Source organism: Schistocerca serialis, chromosome 6 (assembly GCF_023864345.2).
Source record: "Schistocerca serialis cubense isolate TAMUIC-IGC-003099 chromosome 6, iqSchSeri2.2, whole genome shotgun sequence".
NCBI lineage: Eukaryota > Metazoa > Arthropoda > Insecta > Orthoptera > Acrididae > Schistocerca > Schistocerca serialis.
This window is the reverse complement of record NC_064643.1, coordinates 656,359,593-656,383,229: the sequence shown is the minus strand read 5'-3', so window position 1 is coordinate 656,383,229 and position 23,637 is coordinate 656,359,593. Positions and strand designations below refer to the sequence as shown.

General features: G+C 47.9%; 1 protein-coding gene across 1 annotated transcript in view; it reads left to right on the top strand.

The window, feature by feature from the left end:
* Window positions 1-15,630, top strand: part of LOC126485016 (forkhead box protein J2-like) — a 28,933-nt gene extending 13,303 nt beyond the window's left edge. The window contains exons 2-3 of the mRNA XM_050108621.1: window positions 10,067-10,289; window positions 15,505-15,630. Coding sequence (XP_049964578.1) covers window positions 10,067-10,289; window positions 15,505-15,630 — 349 coding nt within the window. The remainder of the gene's footprint in view (window positions 1-10,066; window positions 10,290-15,504) is intronic.
* Window positions 15,631-23,637: the final 8,007 nt, after the last annotated feature.

Genomic DNA, 23,637 nt, shown 5'->3' with positions numbered 1-23,637 from the left:
CCTATTCTCCAGACCTAAACCCCAACGAGCACGTCAGGGATGCTCTCGGTCGACGTATCGCTGCACGTCTTCAAACCCCTACGACACTTGAGGAGCTCGGACAAGCACTGGTGCAAGAATGGGAGGCTATACCCCAGCAGCTGCTGGACCACCTGATGCAGAGAATGCCAACCCGTTGTGTGGTCTGTGTAAGTGTGCATGGTGATTTTATCCCATATTGATGTCGAGGTACATGCGCAAGAAACAGTGGCGTTTTGTAGCACATGTGTTTCGGGACGATTTTCGCAATTTATCACCAATACTTTGGACTTACAGATATGTGTCCTGTGTATTCGCTATGCGCCTATGCTATTAGCGCCAGTTTTGTGTAGTGCCACGTTGTGAGGCACCACATTCCACAATTATCTTTAATTTATGAGCATGAGTGTAATATTTGTGAGACATAATCGAGAGGTCAAGGCATACAAAAAATCCTGCACCGGCAACACCTTGCAATTACGGACAGCTGTTGAGGCAGCATGGCTAAATATTTCTGCAGGGGACTTCCAACGACTCGTTGAGAACTATGCCACGTCAAATTGCTGCACTACGTCGGGCAAAAGGAGGTCCGACACGATATCAGGAGGTATCCCTGACTTTTGTCATCTCAGTGTATGCCTCCATGCGAATCCTAATTTCTTTATTATTATCCTTCCTGTCGTGTGGTCGATACATGAAATGTTCGTTGGCGGAAGTTGTATCGTTCTGCAGTCAGCCGAAAATGCCGGTTCTCTAACTTTCTGCAATAGTTCTTCGCGAAAAGAGTGTCGTCTACGCTCCAGAGATTCCCATTTGAGCTCATGCACCATCCATGTAAACTTGTGTGCAGCACACCTCTGAATTCCTTCGACGTCTTTCTTTAATCCGACCTGAGGAATCCAAATATTCGAGCAGTTCTCAAGAACTGGTCGCACTACAGTTCTATATGTCGTGTCCTTTACAGATGAGCAAGACGTTCCCAAAATTCTCCCAACAAAACGAAGTCTAGCTTTCGCCTTCCCTGCTATTAACCTGGCGTGCAAATTCCATTTCATATCGCTATTCAACGTTCCACCAACATCTTTAATCAATGTGACTGTGTCAAGCGGTACCCTACTAATGCTACACTCCTGGAAATTGAAATAAGAACACCGTGAATTCATTGTCCCAGGAAGGGGAAACTTTATTGACACATTCCTGGGGTCAGATACATCACATGATCACACTGACAGAACCACAGGCACATAGACACAGGCAACAGAGCATGCACAATGTCGGCACTAGTACAGTGTATATCCACCTTTCGCAGCAATGCAGGCTGCTATTCTCCCATAGAGACGATCGTAGAGATGCTGGATGTAGTCCTGTGGAACGGCTTGCCACGCCATTTCCACCTGGCGCCTCAGTTGGACCAGCGTTCGTGCTGGACGCGCAGACCGCGTGAGACGACGCTTCATCCAGTCCCAAACATGCTCAATGGGGGACAGATCCGGAGATCTTGCTGCCAGGGTAGTTGACTTACACCTTCTAGAGCACGTTGGGTGGCACGGGGTACATGCGGACGTGCATTGTCCTGTTGGAACAGCAAGTTCCCTTGCCGGTCTAGGAATGGTAGAACGATGGGTTCGATGACGGTTTGGATGTACCGTGCACTATTCAGTGTCCCCTCGACGATCACCAGTGGTGTACGGCCAGTGTAGGAGATCGCTCCCCACACCATGATGCCGGGTGTTGGCCCTGTGTGCCTCGGTCGTATGCAGTCCTGATTGTGGCGCTCACCTGCACGGCGCCAAACACGCATACGACCATCATTGGCACCAAGGCAGAAGCGACTCTCATCGCTGAAGACGACACGTCTCCATTCGTCCCTCCATTCACGCCTGTCGCGACACCACTGGAGGCGGGCTGCACGATGTTGGGGCGTGAGCGGAAGACGGCCTAACGGTGTGCGGGACCGTAGCCCAGCTTCATGGAGACGGTTGCGAATGGTCCTCGCCGATACCCCAGGAGCAACAGTGTCCCTAATTTGCTGGGAAGTGGCGGTGCGGTCCCCTACGGCACTGCGTAGGATCCTACGGTCTTGGCGTGCATCCGTGCGTCGCTGCGGTCCGGTCCCTGGTCGACGGGCACGTGCACCTTCCACCGACCACTGGCGACAACATCGATGTACTGTGGAGACCTCACGCCCCACGTGTTGAGCAATTCGGCGGTACGTCCACCCGGCCTCCCGCATGCCCACTATACGCCCTCGCTCAAAGTCCGTCAACTGCACATACGGTTCACGTCCACGCTGTCGCGGCATGCTACCAGTGTTAAAGACTGCGATGGAGCTCCGTATGCCACGGCAAACTGGCTGACACTGACGGCGGCGGTGCACAAATGCTGCGCAGCTAGCGCCATTCGACGGCCAACACCGCGGTTCCTGGTGTGTCCGCTGTGCCGTGCGTGTGATCATTGCTTGTACAGCCCTCTCGCAGTGTCCGGAGCAAGTATGGTGAGTCTGACACACCGGTGTCAATGTGTTCTTTTTTCCATGTCCAGGAGTGTATATTTGTACGTTACATGATTATTTTTCCTACTCATCCGCATTAAATTACATTTTTCTACATTCAGAGCAAGGTTCCATTCACCACACGATATAGAAATGCTACTATTCATCTTGTTTGCTCCTACAGCCACTCAACTATGACACCTTCCCGCACACCACAGCCTCATCAGCAAACAGCAGTAAACTATTGCTGATCCTGTCGGTCAGATCATTTATGTTTACAGAGAATAAGAGCGATCCTATCACACTCCCCTGGTCCATATCTGTCGATAAATTTGTCTTTGATGAACACTCGCCGTCGAGAACAACGTATTGGGTGCAATTAGTGTAAAAGTCTTCGAGCCACTTACATATCTGGGAACCTAAACCGTATGCTTGGACCTTCGTTGACAGTCTGCTGTGGGGCGCCATGTAGAATGCTTTTCGGAAATCGAAGAATGTGGAAGCTATCTGTTGTTCTCCAGGCAATGTTTGTAGGATATCACGTGTTAAAAGGAAGAGCTGAGTTTCACACGAAAAAGCTGATTTGTGGACCGAAGTTTTTTTTTTCCTTTATTGAATTTCGATTCCCCCCCTAAGGGGGTGGGCTGGCAGCAGCTTAGTACGATGCTCTGCAGCCTACAGACTTTTTAAAACGTAAGAAGAAGATAAGAAACAATAAAAGCAGGCGATAAAACGGTGACTTAAATTGTAAAACGGCTTAAAATTGCGGAAAATTAAAACATAAAGCAAAGGGTTGGCAAAGCTAATAAAATACACAGGAAGCAGACAAGTAACATAGTAGACAGACAATTAAAAAACATGGCGCCAGTCTGGTTTCTGTTCGCAAGAGATATAAAAATCACACCCAGCGACAGAATGATGTCCATTCGCAAAACTTCGGAAAAGACACACAACACTGAACACTCACTGTAAACACTGCACTAAAATGTCAGCACAAAGATGACACACCATAACCAAGGGCAGAGGGGGGGAGGGACCTGAACAGATTGGGGGGGGAGAACAAGGAGGGAGGAGAGGAAAAACGAAAGGGGGGGGGGGGGTGGAACCAAAGGAGGGAGAGGACTCATAAGGGGGGGGGGGGGCAGGGGCAGGGCAGATGTGAGAGGGAATGGGAAAAGGCAGAGGAGGGAAATGCAAAAGGGGAGAGAAGGGGGGCAGAGAGAGGGTAGGTGGTGAAAAAAAGAGGCTGGAAGGGGGGGAGGGAGCCCAGCAAAGGACAGAGGAAAGGAGGGGGGTGAGGATCAGAGTTGAGGGGAGGAATAAATGGAGGGAGAGAGGGCATCATCCGGGAGGGGGAGTTGATGGAAGCCACCATGGGAACCATGGGAAAGGAGATGAAGGGTGTAGAGATGGATGGTAGGGGGAACACAACAGTGAAGGCGTGGCAAGGGGCGGGGATGGGAGAGGAGAGGAGCAACCAGGGGGTGAGGGGGATGAAGGCGGCGGGAGGTGTAGAGTATGCGGATATCTTCGAGGAATAGGAGCAGATGGGGGAAAGGAATGAGGTCATAGAGGATCCGAGTGGGGACCGAAGCTTTTTCTTTTCTTTATTGTTATTTTAAACACCTTGTACAAAGGTGGGCTGTCAGCAGCATAGTACACTGCTCTTCAGCCGCGAGTGGTACAATATATGACATAAAGGAGGTACAGATAATACAATACAAATGGCGGGAAAAAACTGTAGACACGGAAAACAATATATACGAAGCCATTCACGCTGGACAAGAAAAAAAAAACACTAAAACCTGTTGACACGGCGCACAAAACACGGACGACTGCGACGGCGCAGGTAGACGATAGTGGCGTGACGGCGAAAGAACATTAAACACAAACACGAAGGCACACACACGAGACACTGATGGCGATGATCTCCGGTGCGCGAATGTCCACTGAGCGTGTACGAGTCTGGGGACCTGCCAAGAGAGGAGGAGGGGAGGTGGAGCCCGAAGCTTTTCTGTCTAAAGCAAATTTATATTCCAATGCAAAATGCGTTCGAGAATTCTCCAGAAAACCAATATTATGGGTATTGCTCTGTAATTATCTGGTCCATTCTTTTACCTTTCTTATACAGGGTGGTCCATTGATCGCGACTGGGCCAAAGGTCTCATGAAATAAGCGTCAAACGAAAAAACTAAAACGAACGAAACTTGTCTAGCTTTAAGGGGGAAACCAGACGGCGCTATGGTTGGCCCGCTAGATGGCGCTGCCATAGGTCGAACGGATATCAATTGCGTTTTTTTAAAAGTAGGAACCCCCAATTTTATTACATATTCGTATAGTACGTGAAGAAATATGAATATTTCAGTTGGACCACTTTTTTCGCTTTGTGATAGATGGCACTGTAATAGTCACAAACATATGGCTCACAATTTTAGAAGAAAAGTTGGTAACAGGTAGGTTTTTTAAATTAAAATACAGAACGCAGGTACGTTTGAACATTTTATTTCGGTTGTTCCAGTGTGATACATGTACCTTTGTGAACTTATTATTTCTAAGAAAGCATGCTGTTACAGCGTGATTACCTGTAAATACCACATTAATGCAATAAATGCTCAAAATTATGTCCATAAACGTCAATGCATTTGGCACTACGTGTAACGACATTCCACTCAACAGCGAGTAGTTCGCCTTCCGTAATGTTCGCACATGCATTGACAATGCGCTGAAGCATGTTGTCAGGCGTTGTCGGTGGATCACGATAGCAAGTATCAATCAACTTTCCCCACAGAAAGAAATCCGGGGACGTCAGATCCGGTGAAAGTGCATGCCATGGTATGGTGCTTCGACGACCAATCCACTTGTCATGAAATATGCTATTCAATACCGCTTCAACCGCACGCGAGCTATGTGCCGGACATCCATCATGTTGGAAGTACATCACCATTCTGCCATGCAGTGAAACATCTTGTAGTAACATCGGTAGAGCATTACGTAGGAAATCAGTATACATTGCACCATTTAGATTGCCATCGATAAAATAGGGGCCAATTATCCTTCCTGGTGAAGACAACCAGCATCGCACGCGGAGTGCAAGCTGAGCTTAATATCTGCAGCATAGTGCCCAGAGTCGATCGCGGTCCTCTGGTTTGGAGCCGTGTGGAGGGTCTAAACCAGAGGCTCAGACGACTCTGCGACTATAATGGTTGCAAATTCATCGACCTCCGTTATTGGGTGGAGAACTGTAGGGCCCCCCTAGACGGGTCAGGCGTGCACTACACACCGGAAGCAGCTACTAGGGTAGCAGAGTACGTGTGGCGTGCACACGGGGGTTTTTTAGGTTAGAGGGACCCCCCCTTGGGCGAAACGATAAAATACCTGACGGCTTACCAGAGAGGACATTATCATCGTTGATAAAGAACGTCCGTCCTCAGAGACCAAAAACAGGAAAAGTCAACGTAATATTGGTAAACTGCAGGAGTATCCAGGGCAAGGTTCCTGAATTAGTATCTCTTATTGAAGGAAATAGTGCGCATATAGTATTAGGAACGGAAAGTTGGTTAAAACCGGAAGTGAACAGTAACGAAATCCTAGACACAGAATGGAATATATACCGCAAGGATAGGATAAACGCCAATGGTGGAGGAGTATTTATAGCAGTAAAGAATTCAATAATATCCAGTGAAGTAATTAGCGAATGCGAATGTGAAATAATCTGGGTTAAGTTAAGTATCAAAGGTGGGTCAGATATGATAGTCGGATGCTTCTATAGACCACCTGCATCAGCAACCGTAGTAGTTGAGCGCCTCAGAGAGAACCTGCAGAACGTCGTGAAGAAGTTTCGTGATCATACTATTGTAATAGGGGGAGACTTCAATCTACCAGGTATAGAATGGGATAGTCACACAATCAGAACTGGAGCCAGGGACAGAGACTCTTGTGACATTATCCTGACTGCCTTGTCCGAGAATTACTTCGAGCAGATAGTTAGAGAACCAACTCGTGAAGCTAACGTTTTAGACCTCATAGCAACAAATAGACCGGAACTTTTCGACTCCGTGAATGTAGAAGAGGGTATCAGTGATCATAAGTCAGTGGTTGCATCAATGACTACAAGTGTAATAAGAAATGCCAAGAAAGGAAGGAAAATATATTTGCTTAACAAGAGTGATAGGGCACAAATCGCAGAATATCTGAGTGACCACCATCAAACGTTCATTTCTGAGGAAGAGGATGTGGAACAAAAATGGAAAAAATTCAGAAACATCGTCCAGTACGCCTTAGATAAGTTCGTACCGACTAAGGTCCAAAGCGAGGGGACAGATCCACCGTGGTATAACAATCATGTACGAAAGGTACTACGGAAACAAAGAAAGCTTCATCATAGGTTTAAGAGTAGTCGAATCATAGCTGATAAGGAAAAGCTGAACGAAGCGAAAAAGAGCGTAAAGAGAGCAATGAGAGAAGCATTCAACGAATTCGAACATAAAACATTGGCAAACAATCTAAACAAGAACCCTAAAAAGTTTTGGTCATATGTAAAATCGGTAAGCGGATCTAAATCCCCTATTCAGTCACTCGTTGACCACGATGGCACCGAAACAGAGGACGACCGAAGAAAGGCAGAAATACTGAATTCAGTGTTCCGAAACTGTTTCACTGCGGAAAATCGTAACACGGTCCCTGACTTCAGCCGTCGCACGGACGCCAAAATGGAAAATATTGAAATAAACGATATCGGAATTGAAAAACAACTGCTATCACTTAGTAGCGGAAAAGCATCCGGACCAGACGAGATACCCTTAAGATTCTACAGTGATTATGCTAAAGAGCTTGCCCCCTTTCTATCAGCAATTTATCGTAGATCGCTGGAAGAACGTAAAGTACCTAGCGACTGGAAGAAAGCGCAGGTCGTTCCCATTTTCAAGAAGGGTCATAAATCAGATGCGAATAATTATAGGCCTATTTCGCTTACGTCAATCTGTTGTAGAATAATGGAACATGTTTTGTGTTCTCGTATTATGACGTTCTTAGATAATACAAATCTCCTTCATCATAACCAACATGGATTCCGCAAACAGAGATCATGTGAAACTCAGCTCGCCCTATTTGCCCAAGAAATTCACAGTGCCGTAGACACTGGCGAGCAGATTGATGCCGTATTCCTGGACTTCAGGAAGGCATTTGATACGGTTCCGCACTTACGTTTAGTGAAAAAAATACGAGCTTACGGAATATCGGACCAGGTTTGTGATTGGATTCAGGATTTCCTAGAAGAAAGAACACAACATGTCATTCTTAACGGTTCAAAATCTGCAGATGTAGAGGTAATTTCGGGAGTACCGCAGGGAAGCGTGATAGGACCTTTATTGTTTACAATATACATAAATGACTTAGTTGACAACATCGGTAGCTCCGTGAGGCTATTTGCAGATGACACGGTTGTCTACAAGAAAGTAGCAACATCAGAAGACTCGTACGTACTCCAGGAGGACCTGCAGAGGATTAATGCATGGTGCGACAGCTGGCAGCTTTCCCTAAACGTAGATAAATGTAATATAATGCGCATACATAGGGGCAGAAATCCATTCCAGTACGATTATGCCATAGGTGGTAAATCATTGGAAGCGGTAACGACCGTAAAATACTTAGGAGTTACTATCCGGAGCGATCTGAAGTGGAATGATCACATAAAACAAATAGTGGGAAAAGCAGGCGCCAGGTTGAGATTCATAGGAAGAATTCTAAGAAAATGTGACTCATCGACGAAAGAAGTAGCTTACAAAACGCTTGTTCGTCCGATTCTTGAGTATTGCTCATCAGTATGGGACCCTTACCAGGTTGGATTAATAGAAGAGATAGACATGATCCAGCGAAAAGCAGCGCGATTCGTCATGGGGACATTTAGTCAGCGCGAGAGCGTTACGGAGATGCTGAACAAGCTCCAGTGGCGGACACTTCAAGAAAGGCGTTACGCAATACGGAGAGGTTTATTATCGAAATTACGAGAGAGCACATTCCGGGAAGAGATGGGCAACATATTACTACCGCCCACATATATCTCGCGTAATGATCACAACGAAAAGATCCGAGAAATTAGAGCAAATACGGAGACTTACAAGCAGTCGTTCTTCCCACGCACAATTCGTGAATGGAACAGGGAAGGGGGGATCAGATAGTGGTACAATAAGTACCCTCCGCCACACTCCGTAAGGTGGCTCGCGGGGTATAGATGTAGATGTAGATGTAATGTCGCACCATACATTAACCCGCCAAGGTTGCTGATGTTCCACTTGTCGCAGGCATCGTCGATTTTCCGTTGCCCAATAGTGCATATTATGCCGGTTTACGTTACCGCTGTTGGTGAATGACACTTCGTCGCTAAATAAAACGCGTGCAAAAAATCTGTCACCGTCACGCAATTTCTCTTGTGCCCAGTGGCAGAACTGTACACGACGTTCAAAGTCGTCGCCATGCAATTCCTGGTGCATAGAAATATGGTAGGGGCGCAATCAATGTTGATGTAGCATTCTCAACACCGACGTTTTTGAGATGCCCAATTCTCGCGCAGTTTGTCTGCTACTGATGAGCGGGTTAGCCGCGACAGCAGCTAAAAGACCTACTTGGGCATCATAATTTGTTGCAGGTCGTGGTTGGCGTTTCACATGTGGCTGGACACTTTCTGTTTCCTTAAATAACGTAACTATCCGGCGAACGGTCCGGACACTTGGATGATGTCGTCCAGGATACCGAGCAGCATACATAGCACACGGCCGCTGGGCATTTTGATCATAATCGCTATACATCAACACGATATCGACCTTTTCCGCAATTGTTAAACGGTCCATTTTAACACGGGTAATGTATCACGAAGCAAATACCATCCGCACTGGCGGAATTTTACGTGATACCACGCACTTACACGTTTGTGCCTATTACCGCGCCATCTATCACAAAGCGAAAAAAGTGGTCCGAATAAAACATTCATATTTCTTTAGGTACTACACGAATATGTAATAAAAAACTGGGTTTCCAATTTAAAAAAAACGCAGGTGACATGTGTTTGACCTATGGCAGCGCCATCTAGGGGGCCAACCATAGCGCCATCTGATTTCCCCCGTGAAGCTAGACGAGTTTCGTTCTTTGTAGTTTTTTCGTTTGATGCTTACTTCGTGAGATGTTTGGCCCGGTCACTATTAATATACCACCCTGTATACTGGAGTCCCCAGAAAATATTATATGACACTCCAGTAACACCACGGCGTTTGTGAGTTGAATATTGCAGTTATTTGTGCCGCATTCTGGCGTAACTGACATTATTCATTATCAGACAGCGCTAGGAGCATGTCAATAAATGTTGGATTCGTAAAACTTACCACATATCTCCGGCGGTACACCGAAAGGTTGCCGCCCTTCGATAGTGCGATTCCAGCGCTCATCGAAGTGCTAGGTGTTACAGGTGCCAGCCTGCCAGCCAGCCAGCCAGCCAGCCAGCCAGCCAGCCCAGCAGAGCCGCAGCGGTCCAGCAGCAGCAGCAGCGGTCCCGGTCCCGGCCTGCAGCAGCGGTCCCACCGGCAGCAGCCCGCCACTCCTCCTCCTGTGGCAGCAGCAGCAGCAGCGGTCCAGCCAGCAGCAGCAGCAGCAGCAGCATCCCCGGCCCCGTCTGCGGCAGCAGCAGCAGCTGCGGCGTTCCTGCCACCCGCCGTCGCCGTCGCCGTCGCCGTCGCCGTCCGACCCTGGTCTTCGTCCGTCTTCGTCTTCCTCCGTCTCCGTCTTCGTCTTCGTCAGTCCCCTAGTTTGTGTCCTTTCCTTTTCGTCCTGTGCGTTTTTTCTCCCTGTCGTCATGTCCGCCCCCACCACCACCGCCACCACTACCACCACCACCATCGTCTATACCTCCCCTTCCGCAGCCTCCACCACTATAACATGGTGTGCCCAGTCCCACCCCCCTCCTTCCATCCCACCTCTCCTCACTCTCCCTTCGCCCTCTCGTTCCCGCTCCTCTCGTTCTGATCCTTTCCCCCCACTCCCCCAGCCTGTCACTGCGGCTCCTGCTCGGGTGGTGGCCCGTCGGGCCACTGTCCATGCCCAGCTCTCCCCGTCGCCTTCGCCATCACCGCCGCCTCCGTCACCATCGCCTTCGCCTTTGCCGTCACCGTCACCATCTCCGGCGCCACCTGCTGCGTCAACGCCGGGACCTGTCCCTTCCCCCCATCTCCCTATAGCTCCCGTCCCTCACATCACCACCCGCCCTTCTGCCACCATCAAACGCCCTAGTGGCACCCCCACCTCCTCCACTCCCAAAAAGGCCCCACCCCGACCTCCATCCCCTCCCCAGGGTGCCATGGATGTCTCCCCACCCGGCCCTGCTCCCTCCTCCTCCTCCTCCTCCCCCACCTGTTTATACAAATACCTCCTGTCCCATCCCGATCCTTCCTTTCTCGAGGCCCAGAATCTCTCCCTCCTCCTCTGCCAGCACTTCCCTGGTGCCCCCATCTCTCTCCTTACTCCCAGACGGGATTCTGTTCTCATCTCCTCCCCCAGCCCAACCCTCCATACTGACATCCTCTGCCGCCTCCCCATCACCTGTCTTGGCCCCAACGCCTCCCTCACCCCTGCTCCTTCTCCATCTCCTACCCGCCAACCCCAACCCCCGCATTGCCTGTCGACCCTCACCGCCATGATCACTCGACTCAGTCCGTCGGTCACGGAGGAGGAGGTGTTGACGGAACTCAAGGCGCATCCCACGCTGGAGGTGCGGGAGGTACGCCGCATTTTCAACTCGGCCGGCCCTACCCGCCTTATGCGGGTTTTCTCTGAGGACGCCCCCTCCATTGACCGTCTCCTGAAGGAGGGTGCCCTCCTCTTCAACCAGCGCTACAAGGTCGACCCCTCCCGTTCCCCTCCTCAATCCCTGCGCTGCCAGAGGTCTCTGCGCTATAATGCCCACCCCACAGCTGAGTGCCGCGAGGCCCCCACCTGCCCGCATTGTCGGCAAGCGCACTTCCTCTGGCAGTGCCCAAATCTTCAATCCCCTCCCTCCTGTAATACCTGCAATCTCCCCCATCCCACCTACTCCCAAAAGTGTAAAGCCCGACCCCCTCCGACCTGAACTCACCGTACCTGTCCGTCCCCTGGACGCCCCCACCCCTCCTGGCAATTCCCTTCGTCCCCCCCCCCCACCGCTGAGGACATCATCAGGTTCCTCACCATTGTCCTTCAAAATGTTCATCCCTTTCAGCGCCCCCACACCCTCCAACAGATATCCCTCACTGCCCGTTCCATTTTACAGCTTAAGATGTACGCCACCTACTCCAACAACCAGGCCCATGTCATCTTCTCCCGTCTTGACACTCTCGTCTAAATCCCTATCATGGCGCGACAGTACCGTATCCTTTTCAACAATATCCGCTCCCTTCCCGCCAACAAGAACCTCTTCCTGCACACCCTTGCTACCCACCACGTGGATGCCTTCCTCCTCAATGAAACATTCCTCCAACCCCACTACTCCATCCACACCTCACCCTATCTCCTCCATCGCTCCGATAATCCCCTCCCAATTGCGCGTTGCGGAGTTGCCATTGGTCACCACCGCCAGATCCCCGTTCGGTTCCAACCTCTCCTTCCCAACCCCACCGAACACCTGATCCTTAGTCTCTTCTTCCCCGGCCTTACCATTACCTGCGCCACCATCTATGTCCGCCGCAATGCCCCTATTCCTTTCGACTTCCTCTCCCACATCGACCGTACCTTCTCCTCCTACGTGATCGCCGCCGACCTCAACATCCATAGTCGCTCCGCTGCCCAGTTACGGCGGCATCGGTTCCTCTCCTCCCTTCAAGGCGACCTCATCCCCATCCCCCAGCACACCCGTCCCGAATCCAACTCCACTCCTGATGTTATTCTCTCCTCCCCCAACCTCCTTGGTCGCATTACGGTGGATGTCCTGGAGCCTATTGGTAGCGACCATCTCCCTGTCCTCCTCACTGTTTCAGACGGTCGTCGCCCCCGCCCTGACCCTCGTAATGACCCTCCCCCTAAGTACATCCATGACTATTCCCGTGCCAACTGGAATGCCTACCAGCCTACTCTCTCCACCCAGGTCGATAGCCACCCTCTCACCTACCGCCATCCCGATGATGTCACCCATGCCGCCTCCTTTCTCCAGCAGACCTTGTCTGAGGCCGTGGAGGCCCACGTCCCTACTGTCGCCATCCACCCCCACCGTCCTACCTTACCCCCACAGGCCGTCCTCCTCCTCCGTGAATCCCGCCGTCTCTACTGTGCCTTCCTCCGCACGCATGACCCGGACACCCTACGACGCCACCGGAAACTCCAGCGACACATTCGTAATTTGCTCGCGGCTAAGAAACGCCGGGACTGGCGACAGACATGCACCCGTTTAAATGCTACCCTCCCTATCAACTCGTCCAAGTTCTGGTCAACCTTCCATCGCCTTACTGGAACTAAGCCCGCCCCCTACTATCCTCTTCTCCATGATGATCACCCCTTCCCTGACGCCCTAAGTAAGGCCAATCACTTTGCCTCCTACCTGTCTGACGTGTTTTCCATCCCCGATGATCCCCAGTTTGATTACTCCCTCTTCCCGGATATCTGCGATCGAACTGACACCTCTGTCCCTCCCCTCGCTCCTGGTTTCCAGTACTTGGACAACATTACACACACGGAACTCAATACTCCTATCACTACAGAGGATCTCATTGCTACACTCCGCACAAAACGCAACACCGCTCCTGGTCACGATCGTATCACCTACTGTCACCTTCGTGAAGCTCCTGTCTCTTTTCTCTCCACCCTGGCCAGGCTCTACAATGTAGTTCTGTCCACCGGTTACTACCCCGACCTGTGGAAAACCTCCCGTATCCTCATGTTCCTTAAACCTGGCAAACCGCCGTCCGCCGTCTCCTCCTACCATCCCATCAACCTTACCTCAGTCTTCAGCAAGGTCCTGGAATCTATCCTCACCCGACGCATCCACCAGCATCTCCGCCAGCACCGCCGCCTTCCCGTTACCCAGTGTGGCTTTCGGCCATCCTTCTCTTCCGACGATCTTCTTCTTCACCTCACTCATCTCCTTTCCGAACAGCTAAATTCCCGTCGCTTCACCATCTTCCTCTCCCTTGACCTCAAACGCGCTTATGACCGCGTATGGCATTCCGGTCTCCTCTTCAAGCTCCAAACCTTCGCCCTTCCCATTAACTACGTCCGTCTGATCGGTTTCTTTTCTCTCCCGCCGTCCTTCCTATGTCACGATCCATAACACAGATTCCTACACCTTTTTCCCCTCCACCGGGGTGCCCCAAGGCTCCGTCCTCTCCCCCCTTCTGTACCTTTTGTACACGGCGGACATGCCGCCGCCGCCACCCCCCATCCACCTTCTCCAGTTTGCCAATGACACCGCCTTCCTTGCCCTTGCCCCCACCCTGCAACACTCCCAACGCCTTCTCCAATCCCATCTTGACCGGTTCACTGATTGGTGCAACCAGTGGTTGCTCAAGGTCAATCCCTCCAAAACCCAGGCTATCATTGTAGGCAAAACCACCCCCTCCTTCCGCCTCCTTGATTTCTATCTCACCGTCTATGGCCGTCCTATCGCCCTCACTCCCGCCCTTAAGTACCTTGGCGTCACCCTCGACCGTCGCCTCTCCTGGACTCCCCATCTCTGGACAATCCAAGCCAAGGCACGTTCCCGCCTCCATCTCCTCAAGCTCCTTTCCGGCCGTACGTGGGGTCTGGACCCCTCCACAATCCTCCACACCTATAAATCCCTCATCCGCCCTATCCTTTGTTATGCCCATCCAGCCTGGATCTCCACCCCCCCCCCCTACCTTTTATAAATCCCTCTAAATCCTTGAACGCCATGCTCTCCGTCTTGCCTATTGCATCCATCTCCCCTCCCCCACGCGGATGCTGTATGATCTCATCCCCTTCCCCCACCTCCTCCTTTTCCTTGAAAGGATACGGATCCTGTACACCTCCCATAAACTTGATCCTCCTCACCCGCTCGTGTCCCCAATCCTCTCCCACCCCCGCCCGCTGCCGCACCTGTATTCCCACGTCCCACCCGGTCTCCATCTCTCCACCCTCCTTACCCTCTCCCAAGGTGGCTTCCGCCAGCTCCCCCTCCCTGATGATGTCCTCGTCCCCTCCATCTACCCCTCCTATCAACTTTGACCCTGCCCCACCCCCCACTTCCAGTGTCCTTTCCTTTCGGCACCCTCCCTCCCTTCTCTTCTCTTCCCTTCTTTTTCCTTTTCCCCAGTCCTCTCCCTCCACCCTTCTTCCCCCGGGCTTCCCCTCCCCCTTCCTCCCTGCCCACCTATCTCCCCTGCCCGTGGCATCTCTGCTCTCCCCTCTCGCTCTCCCACTCCCCTTCCTCCTCCTCCTCTCTTGGCAGGTCCCCGGACTCGTACACGCTCAGTGGACTTTCGCGCGCCGGAGATCATCGTCATCTGTGTGTCGTGTGTGTGCCTCGATTTGTGTTTAGTGTTCTGTCACCGTCACGCATCAACTGTTCACGTGTGCCGTCACCGTCATCCGTGTTCTGTGCGCCATGTCACCAAGTGTTTCCTGTTTTTTCGAGTCCAGCGTGAACGGCTTCATGTTTATTGTTTTTTAAATCTTTTTTTGCCCGCCGTTTTTACTGTAGTGTCTGTATCACCTATATGTCTTGTTATTGTTCCACTTAAGGCTGAAGAGCAGCGTACTATGCTGCTGACAGCCCGCCTGTATCAGGTGATGAAAATTACAATAAAGGAAAAAAAAAAAAAACTTACCACACCATTCAACTCTCAATCTGGTGACAGAATAGTAATAACACGTGTACTCTCACTCTCCTTTAGCTTGTATGTTGTACAGAATAACATCGCATCCATCAGTACAGTATGTAATGCAAGCGGCTACACGAATGATGCAGACTTTGGAGACAGTGGAAACACGAAGTGTGGAAACACGTAATTCCTGTTCTGATATACCAGGAACTGCGTCGTGGAGATTGTCTGAAAGCAGATCTGCATGCTCCTCCAATGCATATGGGGGGTCTTTCTGCGAGCAGAGTTGATTCTGCTCCAGCCCAACATGGAGCTATCCCACTGAGGGAGTGATAAATGAAAACTGGAAAAACGCATCCACAGAAACCCTTATAACGATTAATAATTCATTAGATAGTACTGTTGCGGCCCGCATGCTGGGGTCGCTTTATAAACAGGAGGTAGAGCGTAGAGAGAAGGTAAGTAGTCCAGATTCAGCCCAGAGGCGTCAGTGACCCACATAATATTTATTTATAGTGGAAAGTGCATAGAGTTGTAAGCGTCTTCAGAACTGCAGTCGGTGGCAAGTATCTTTAGTGCACTTTCTACGGAGAAGCACTGACGCTTCATCAGCTAGTCATGACGTCACTCCCGCAAGTTAGTGCATCCGCCTGCTGTGCTGATGATGGCAGCGGGGCGAACAAGACGCTGGCCACCCAGATGCTCGGAAACGATCCTGTGAGGCTAACACCTCAGTGCTCTCGAAGGCAGCCCACCACGAACACAGTTGGACACTGGCGATCGTGGTCCAGGATGTCAGTTATCGTGAAGAATAGGCCCTGGCCATCCACCATGGGTCGATCAAGACGGCAGCAGATGCTCAATAGTCGGCCAGGAGATTGCACGGATGGTCCTCTACTGGTCGGTGTGGAGATGGCAGTTTGCAGATCATCTGAAGAGACATGTACTGCGGGAGGGCTGACGGCGCACCAGTCTTCTCATCCGCGATGACACAGTGGGCAGCGGTGGCAGGCCAGAGCTGTGGTGTGCATCAGTTTGGCTGAATCTCAGTGTTGAAGTCAGCTAGGAGGTTACAGGTTGGCCATCATTTTTCAGGATGTCGTGGTTTCACTGAAACTCAGTAGACTGTTATTCTCTCTAGTTCTAGCGTCAAGAACAAAACGGCAGTGCGATAGAATGTTTTCTTGAAATCCAAAAGCGTCGCTATGTTGCGGTGGTGCGGTGGCTCTGTGTGTATGAGTGCATTTCCCCCTTTTCACCGGACCAGTCAGCGCTACTTTCCTCGCTGTGCTAGCTCAATAATTATTCCGGATCTGTGATCTCGCTCTTTTCTGCCTATGTTTGATTTTGTGGTGGCGCTTGGGCGGTGAAGTTACGTAGTGTTGTGGCACTGAGTCTTTTTAAGTAGCACGGCAGCACTTGCATTTCTGTCTGCCACGCTGTGAGGTCTGCTGCATTTTCAGTACACCTTGCTGACATACCGACTGGCACACCAGTCCAGCACTAACCTTCTCTGTGCCGAGCTCGCCTGAACTGTTTAAAAAACTTAAACCTGTGCAATAAAACTCTTCTGCTGCACAACACTGCTCCACTGCTTCAAGAAATTCGTCCCAATTTTTGCCGTTGATTATCCTCCACCAATCTCTTAGATATGTATTGTACCCATTGCACCAACTTTGTCGCTCGTGGGAGCTGATTTACGTGGATCGTTTTCTAGTTCTTTATTACTTAAGTCTCAGTTTGCTGAACATTCTTTACATTTATGCTATATTATCCTCATTTTCCGTTTTATAAGTTACACTAATTTAAACCCACGATTTACTGTTTTCATAGTCTCTGTTTCTTGGTTTATGTTAGTTAAGCACTTGACACGTATGTGGTATGTCGATAAGTCTGAGGGATGGATGTTCCTACGTCTAACAGAAAAGTAAAGTACGCAAATTGCTGTAGGGAAATACGGAAAGCTAGTGCTCGCTATCCTTATGCTTACCGCGTTTCTCCTGGTGGTATGGCTGAACATATTGCAACATTAGTTCCACGGAAATTTTGCCCTGCTGAGATGCTATTATTGTGTCTAAAATGGTTCAAATGGCTCTGAGCATTATGGGACTTAACCTGTGGGGTCATCAGTCCCCTAGAACTTAGAACTACTTAAATTTAACTAACCTAAGGACATCACACACATCCATGCCCGAAGCAGGATTCGAACCTCCGACCATAGCGGTCGTGCGGTTCCAGACTGTAGCGCCTAGAACCGCTCGGCCACTCCGGCCGGCCTAGTATTGTGTCTAAAGAATGTATGAGATCAGGACTCAGAGAGTTTTTAATGTTGGTTAGATTTTGCATTGTCAGTAGTTCCAGCGGTACCTGGCCAATGGAAAGCACAGGGAGTGAGCTGGAGTACAGTCGTACCCGTGAGTGTGTCTGGGAGTTGGATGTTCGTTCTGGCTATCTCCCAAGTCGTGCAGTGCATTAGCATATAGTTTGAGCTTTAACATGTCTTGACGTTTTCAATTCTTATAGCATTTCACGATTACAGTTTCCCGTGCAAAAACTGAGTACATCCAATGCGCTCCTGCCTTTTGAAAATAAGGCTGTTGTGTCAACATTTCTTCCTGATATTCCGTTTCCTCTGTTTTCCCCAGAAACAGTTGCGTCCCGCGTGCCTGTGTGTCACTCTACGTTTCTCTGGCTGGACCAATGGTGGCAGCCACCTTCAAAATCTTGTAGGTCCCTTACTGACATAAGAACGTGAGCTTCCCCATTCTCAGAAACCATTAGCACCTCTCATGTCTTTACTTGTGCCCATTTCCCCATCACTGGATGAGGGTGAACCATGTAACACCGATACTGCGCATTCATCTCTACTGCTGGTAGTCGAATCAATATGGCTAACTTCCCTCTATCCGTATTCACTTCCACAGTTGCTATGAGGTAAAACATTGCTAACCTCTTTTTCGACACCTCTGCCATGTATCGTAGCTCTGTAGGAAAGTATTTTTTGTGCTAGTCGCAACCCTGTCAGCAGTAATATCGAACTCAGTTGTCTATTTACTGCATGGTAGCCTGCTTCCTGTAATGATGCACTTCAATTCTTCCATCATTGAGTCGATCTGTTAATGCTCGTAATAGTCTGGCTACTGCCAGTTTGCCCAATAAGATAGTAGTTTTTGTATTTCTCCCGTATCACTATTCACTCTTTCCATGGTATTCCGGGCGTATTTGGCTAACCCTATATTTGACTCACGTTCCATCTTAGTGTTATTCAGAACGCCCTGCTCTAAATTCGACAACTGCGTTGTATGCCATCGTTTGCACTTGCCTAATCGTCTTATTCAGCTCCTGGATATCTTTGTTATCCGCTGCTCCACATACTGTTTTCAAGATTCTTCCTCCTGGATCCAAATCTCTTCTTTCCCTAGGAACTAATATTAGTGATAAATTCTCAGTTATGGCGTCAGTTGAGCTCCCAGTCTGCCATACAATACCTCAATCCTTGATATTTACTCTGTACATCAGTGAGAATTTTGTTACTCTGTACTTCCCTATGACTTTCTGTGAATGTTTCCTGCTATCTGTGAACTTCGTTTCTTATCTCCCACACATCAACAGTTAAACTCAATGTCCATTGATAACTAGTCAGCAACACATCTGGTTGTTGAGAGAATAACATGCCTGCCTCCAACTGTTGAATGTGAATTATATGCATTGCTTCTCTGTTGATGCCATGCAGCAACATCAGAATTATCACAACCTGATGATACTCCCCTTCTTACTTCGAAAATCTGTATGTACAACAAAACAAATAAGAAATAACACATAACTAATATACAACTGTAACGACCTATTGTACGAATTCAGAATATTTCCAGTGTATCATAGCCCAGCAAGAAAGCACACGTGCCATGTGCCCAAATTGCCTACAAGTGGCATGACAGGTTACAAAACTTACACTGAACTGGTGTCAAATAATTTTTTTCTGTAATTTTCTCTAAATAGTGACACACCCAAAGACTCTTGTGGTGCCAGCCGAAGTGGCCGTGCGGTTAAAAGCGCTGCAGTCTGGAACCGCAAGACCGCTACGGTCGCAGGTTCGAATCCTGCCTCGGACATGGATGTTTGTGATGTCCTTAGGTTAGTTAGGTTTAACTAGTTCTAAGTTCTAGGGGACTAATGACCTCAGCAGTTGAGTCCCATAGTGCTCAGAACCATTTGAACCATTTTTTGAACTCATGTGGTTTAACAAATTACATTGTAAGGGTGCTAACGATGTCTCCATTATCTGACATGGCCCAAAACAGATACACATATATACTCAAAAGGCCATCAACAAAGAAACCGTCCTCTCACCACATTACATTTTGATGGTACGGTTAGATGATGTTGGTTGCTGTAGATGTAGCTGCACTACCACCAAAGTCTTGAGGTAACATCAATTTTTTGACACCAATGTTGCGACCCGCATGCTGGAGTCACGTTCTGAACAGAAGGCCGAGCTTAGAGAGGGTGAGTAGCTCAGATCGTGCCTGGAAGTGTCAGTGACACACTGGTACCAGTAATAACATTTATTTACTGTGCAAAGTGTACAGAGCTATAAGTGTCATTAGAGTGTGTGCCAAGAATAAATGCTAACGCTTCATGAGTTAGACATGACCTCACTGCCACAGGTCATTGCCACAGCTGCATGCTGTGCTGGCAATTGGTGGGGCCAGGAAAGTGCTGGCCACCGAAATGCTCTACGATGACCTAGTGTGGCTGCCATCTCAGCACTTTCAAAGAGAGCTCGTCATACACTCAGACTGCCGACTGTAGTATAGGATGTCAGTTTTCGTGAAGACTGGAACCTGGTCTTCTACCATGGATCGACCAAGATGCCAGCAGATGCTAATGAGCTGGCTGCGAGGCTTTGAGAATGTGCCACGTCTGGTCTATGTGATGATAGCAACTTGCTGAACAACTGTGAGGACCTGTAGTGTATGAGGGCTGGCCACACACCTGTCTTCTCATCTGTGATGTCCAGTGGGCAGCAGTGGCAGACCACAGCTGTGATGTGCATAAGGTTGGCTGCACCTGCGTGTTGAAATCAGCAGTCAGACAGCAGGCTGGCCATCATCGATCAGCTTGTTGTGGTTTCACTGAAGCTCATGTCATTGTCCCTTGTTCCAACAACATTGGCTGCACGGCAGCATGACACAATGTGTTCTTGAACTCTGGAAATCATTTTATTTAAAGGGCAGAGCCCACACGTATGATGTGATGGTTCTTAAGGGTATGAGGGCATTTGCCCTTATTTATCAGACCTGTCAGCATTCCTTTACTTATTGTGGTAACTCAGTAATCATTTTGTGTCGCCAAGCTCTGTCCTTTCTGTCTGTGTTTGTTTTTGTAGTGGGCCCCGGGTGGTGAAGTTACATAGGATTACCTCACAGTGCTTTGTTAAATAACACACCCCTGAGGTCTGTTGAGTTGGCAATACATCTTGTTGACATACCAACTGACTAGGCAGCCCAGTGCTAACATCACTGGGTACAACATTTAAAAAATTTAAACATGTGTAGTAAAATTATTCTGCTGAGCAGCAGTACTTACATTCGACAGCATGAGCTTGTTTTTTATTGAACATGAGGCCTGTTGATCTCTGATAGTGCTGTTTGGTAGTTATCTGTTCACTGTGGTATACAGAGGGCATGTGCGAAGTCCATCGAATAACAAGTAGGGCTGGTCTTTGTATGACTGGTGGGGCTAAGCGATTGCAGTACTATGAGAGGGGGAACAATTATTTTCGAGTGCAACACTGCAAGTTGTACTTGTGTCCCCAGGTCCACTATCTTGAATTCTAACGTCAGAGGATGGTGGAAATCTGATAACCATGCAGTCTGTACCAACTATGGAATATTTGTAATCTAGTAAGCTGATGGAATACAGTTCTGGTTTAGACATGTCCATGCAGGTTGCCACTTGTAGGATGATAGTGTAAAAATAACGTTACCATGCTAAGTGGTTTACTGTGACACGTTATTGGTGAGTGAATAATATTGTGACATGTAAGCGTTTTCCTACAACTAGCTAATTGACTGTCTAAAGGTTTAGACATGCTCATAGAGGTAAGGGAAAGCAGACCAGGAGTAGCGTGTCTGGACGTGTCTAAGTTTATTTTCTTTGTGGAATGTGCTACAGTTGTCTGTCTGTTTGTGTTGGCTACGAATAGAGTTGAGAAAACCACAAAATAGCAGGCAGCTTTGGACACGTTTGAGTTATCATACCATAGCTTTCTGAGTATGGATTCATAAAAGTTAGTACACTGTGTGGTGTTATCATTGCTGGATATTTTCAATGTTTTGCGTTGCTTCCTCATACAATGTGAGTCAGGAGGAAAGCTACATGCTTTGAGGGGTGATAGTATTGGTCGTTCTGAACAAAAATCTTCAAATGAACATTAGCTCTTTTCTTAACTGTATCTGACATAAAGCTCTTTTTATATCCCATTCATATGTAGCATGTCATTCTTCACTACCACTCGCTTGTGAATACAACCAAAGCTACATTAGGATACTTAATGTTGTCATTACTCCCCGTTTCAATAGATGTGGTGTGGTATTATTGGCTTCCATCTCATTGGTCCAGCTGTTTTAGATAGCCATCTTGTTGTACATGTATCACCCCCAAAAGAACTTAGAAATTTCTCTACGAAATCGTGGTCTATGAATACTGCAATTGGCAGTGATAATTATTACTTTTATCATTTTACCCAAAGATGATTTGTAATTCTGTGAAAATCAAAAAAAGAACAATAATATAACGTGTAGCGAAAAATATATATAGTGTATAATGTGTCTGATCTAGTATCACTGAACTCTATAACATCTTTGATGAATGATAAAAAAACTACTAATAATTATTATTCTCTTCCCTTCAGTATCTTGAGCCAAGCATGTAAGCATGTGCTTTCATCTGCTAGTATAATTTCATTAGCTGAATAATAAATAATTCAAACAATAACTCGTTTTATGTCAAGGAGTTTGACACTATATCCTATTGATAAATTTTGACAAGAATCTCCTTGTAGGTCAACGGAATGTGGTAGCATTACATTGACTAGAACACTCGATCAGACGCCAACAGCCACAGATCGAATCTTTGTAATGTGTAAATCTTGCTCCAACAAGTAATTTGAGGTTTTTTGCAGGAGGTAATAATCAGATATTTTCCAAGCTGATGTTCATTCAGCACGGTAATTTAAATTTCCCACATGTAGTCAGTTATCGACATACTACTAATGATATATTTTACACCTGGGCTGGAATAGCCAGATAGAAACTATACAGAGTTTACATTCTGACTTTCAATGAAAATAATCAGTTGGTGACTCATTTTAAATTTTAGCAGTTCGATGTCTAACTGAAACCAGATTAGGTAATTGGAAATTACCTAACAGGACTGCTAATTATGATGTTTCAGCCCTTCCATATCCTAAATACAAATTCAAAGTTTAAGCAAGGGAAATGTTGTTTACCCATTCTCCTTTTTATGGAAACGTTATATATGGCATCTTTATTTTTTTTAAATGTGTTACCAGAATACTTGGAGGATATTCCTTTGGTAACACAATATCAAATATATTTCCCGCACGATGCAGCTCCTGGACATTACATATGGCCAGTGACAGTACCTCACTGGAACACATCCTGGGCACTGGATTGGTTGCCACAGAGCCATATCTTGGTCACTGAGGTCATGTGACCTTACTCCATTATATTACTGTTTGTGGAGTTTTCTTAAGCCTACTAACACAGTGTGGACATAAAATAAAAACTTCTTGCTCGTATTTTACATGCATGTGTTCAAGTAAAAGTCCACATGAATGAGCTCTAATCAGCAACAGAGCAACTGTCTACAAGAGCTGCAAAATGTATTGTACTTTACAGTGAACTTACTGAACACCCTCCGTGAGGAAATGTACACGTGAAACAAAACATTGGACCACAATGTTTCGTTTATCATCACCTGCATTCGTCTTGTTTTCCATTGTTTTCATTACATTTTTTCTTCAGAATTACAAATATTGTCACCCTTCAAAACATGTATTTTCCCTCATGACTCACCCTTTGTATTCCTTGACAATCCAGTAACACCGTCAGTTTTAGTTGCAAATATTGACAATAATCAGTTTTGAGAGTTTTCTGTGTAAAGCTATACAAGATATTTGTACACTGAGGAGCAATTTGTCGTAATTTTACTGTAACATGTGATAATCTCTTACATATTTTATGTAAGATGGGGTGTTTAGTTTCTATTGTACTATAACATGGAATAGTCTATTACAATTTCACTGTAAAATGT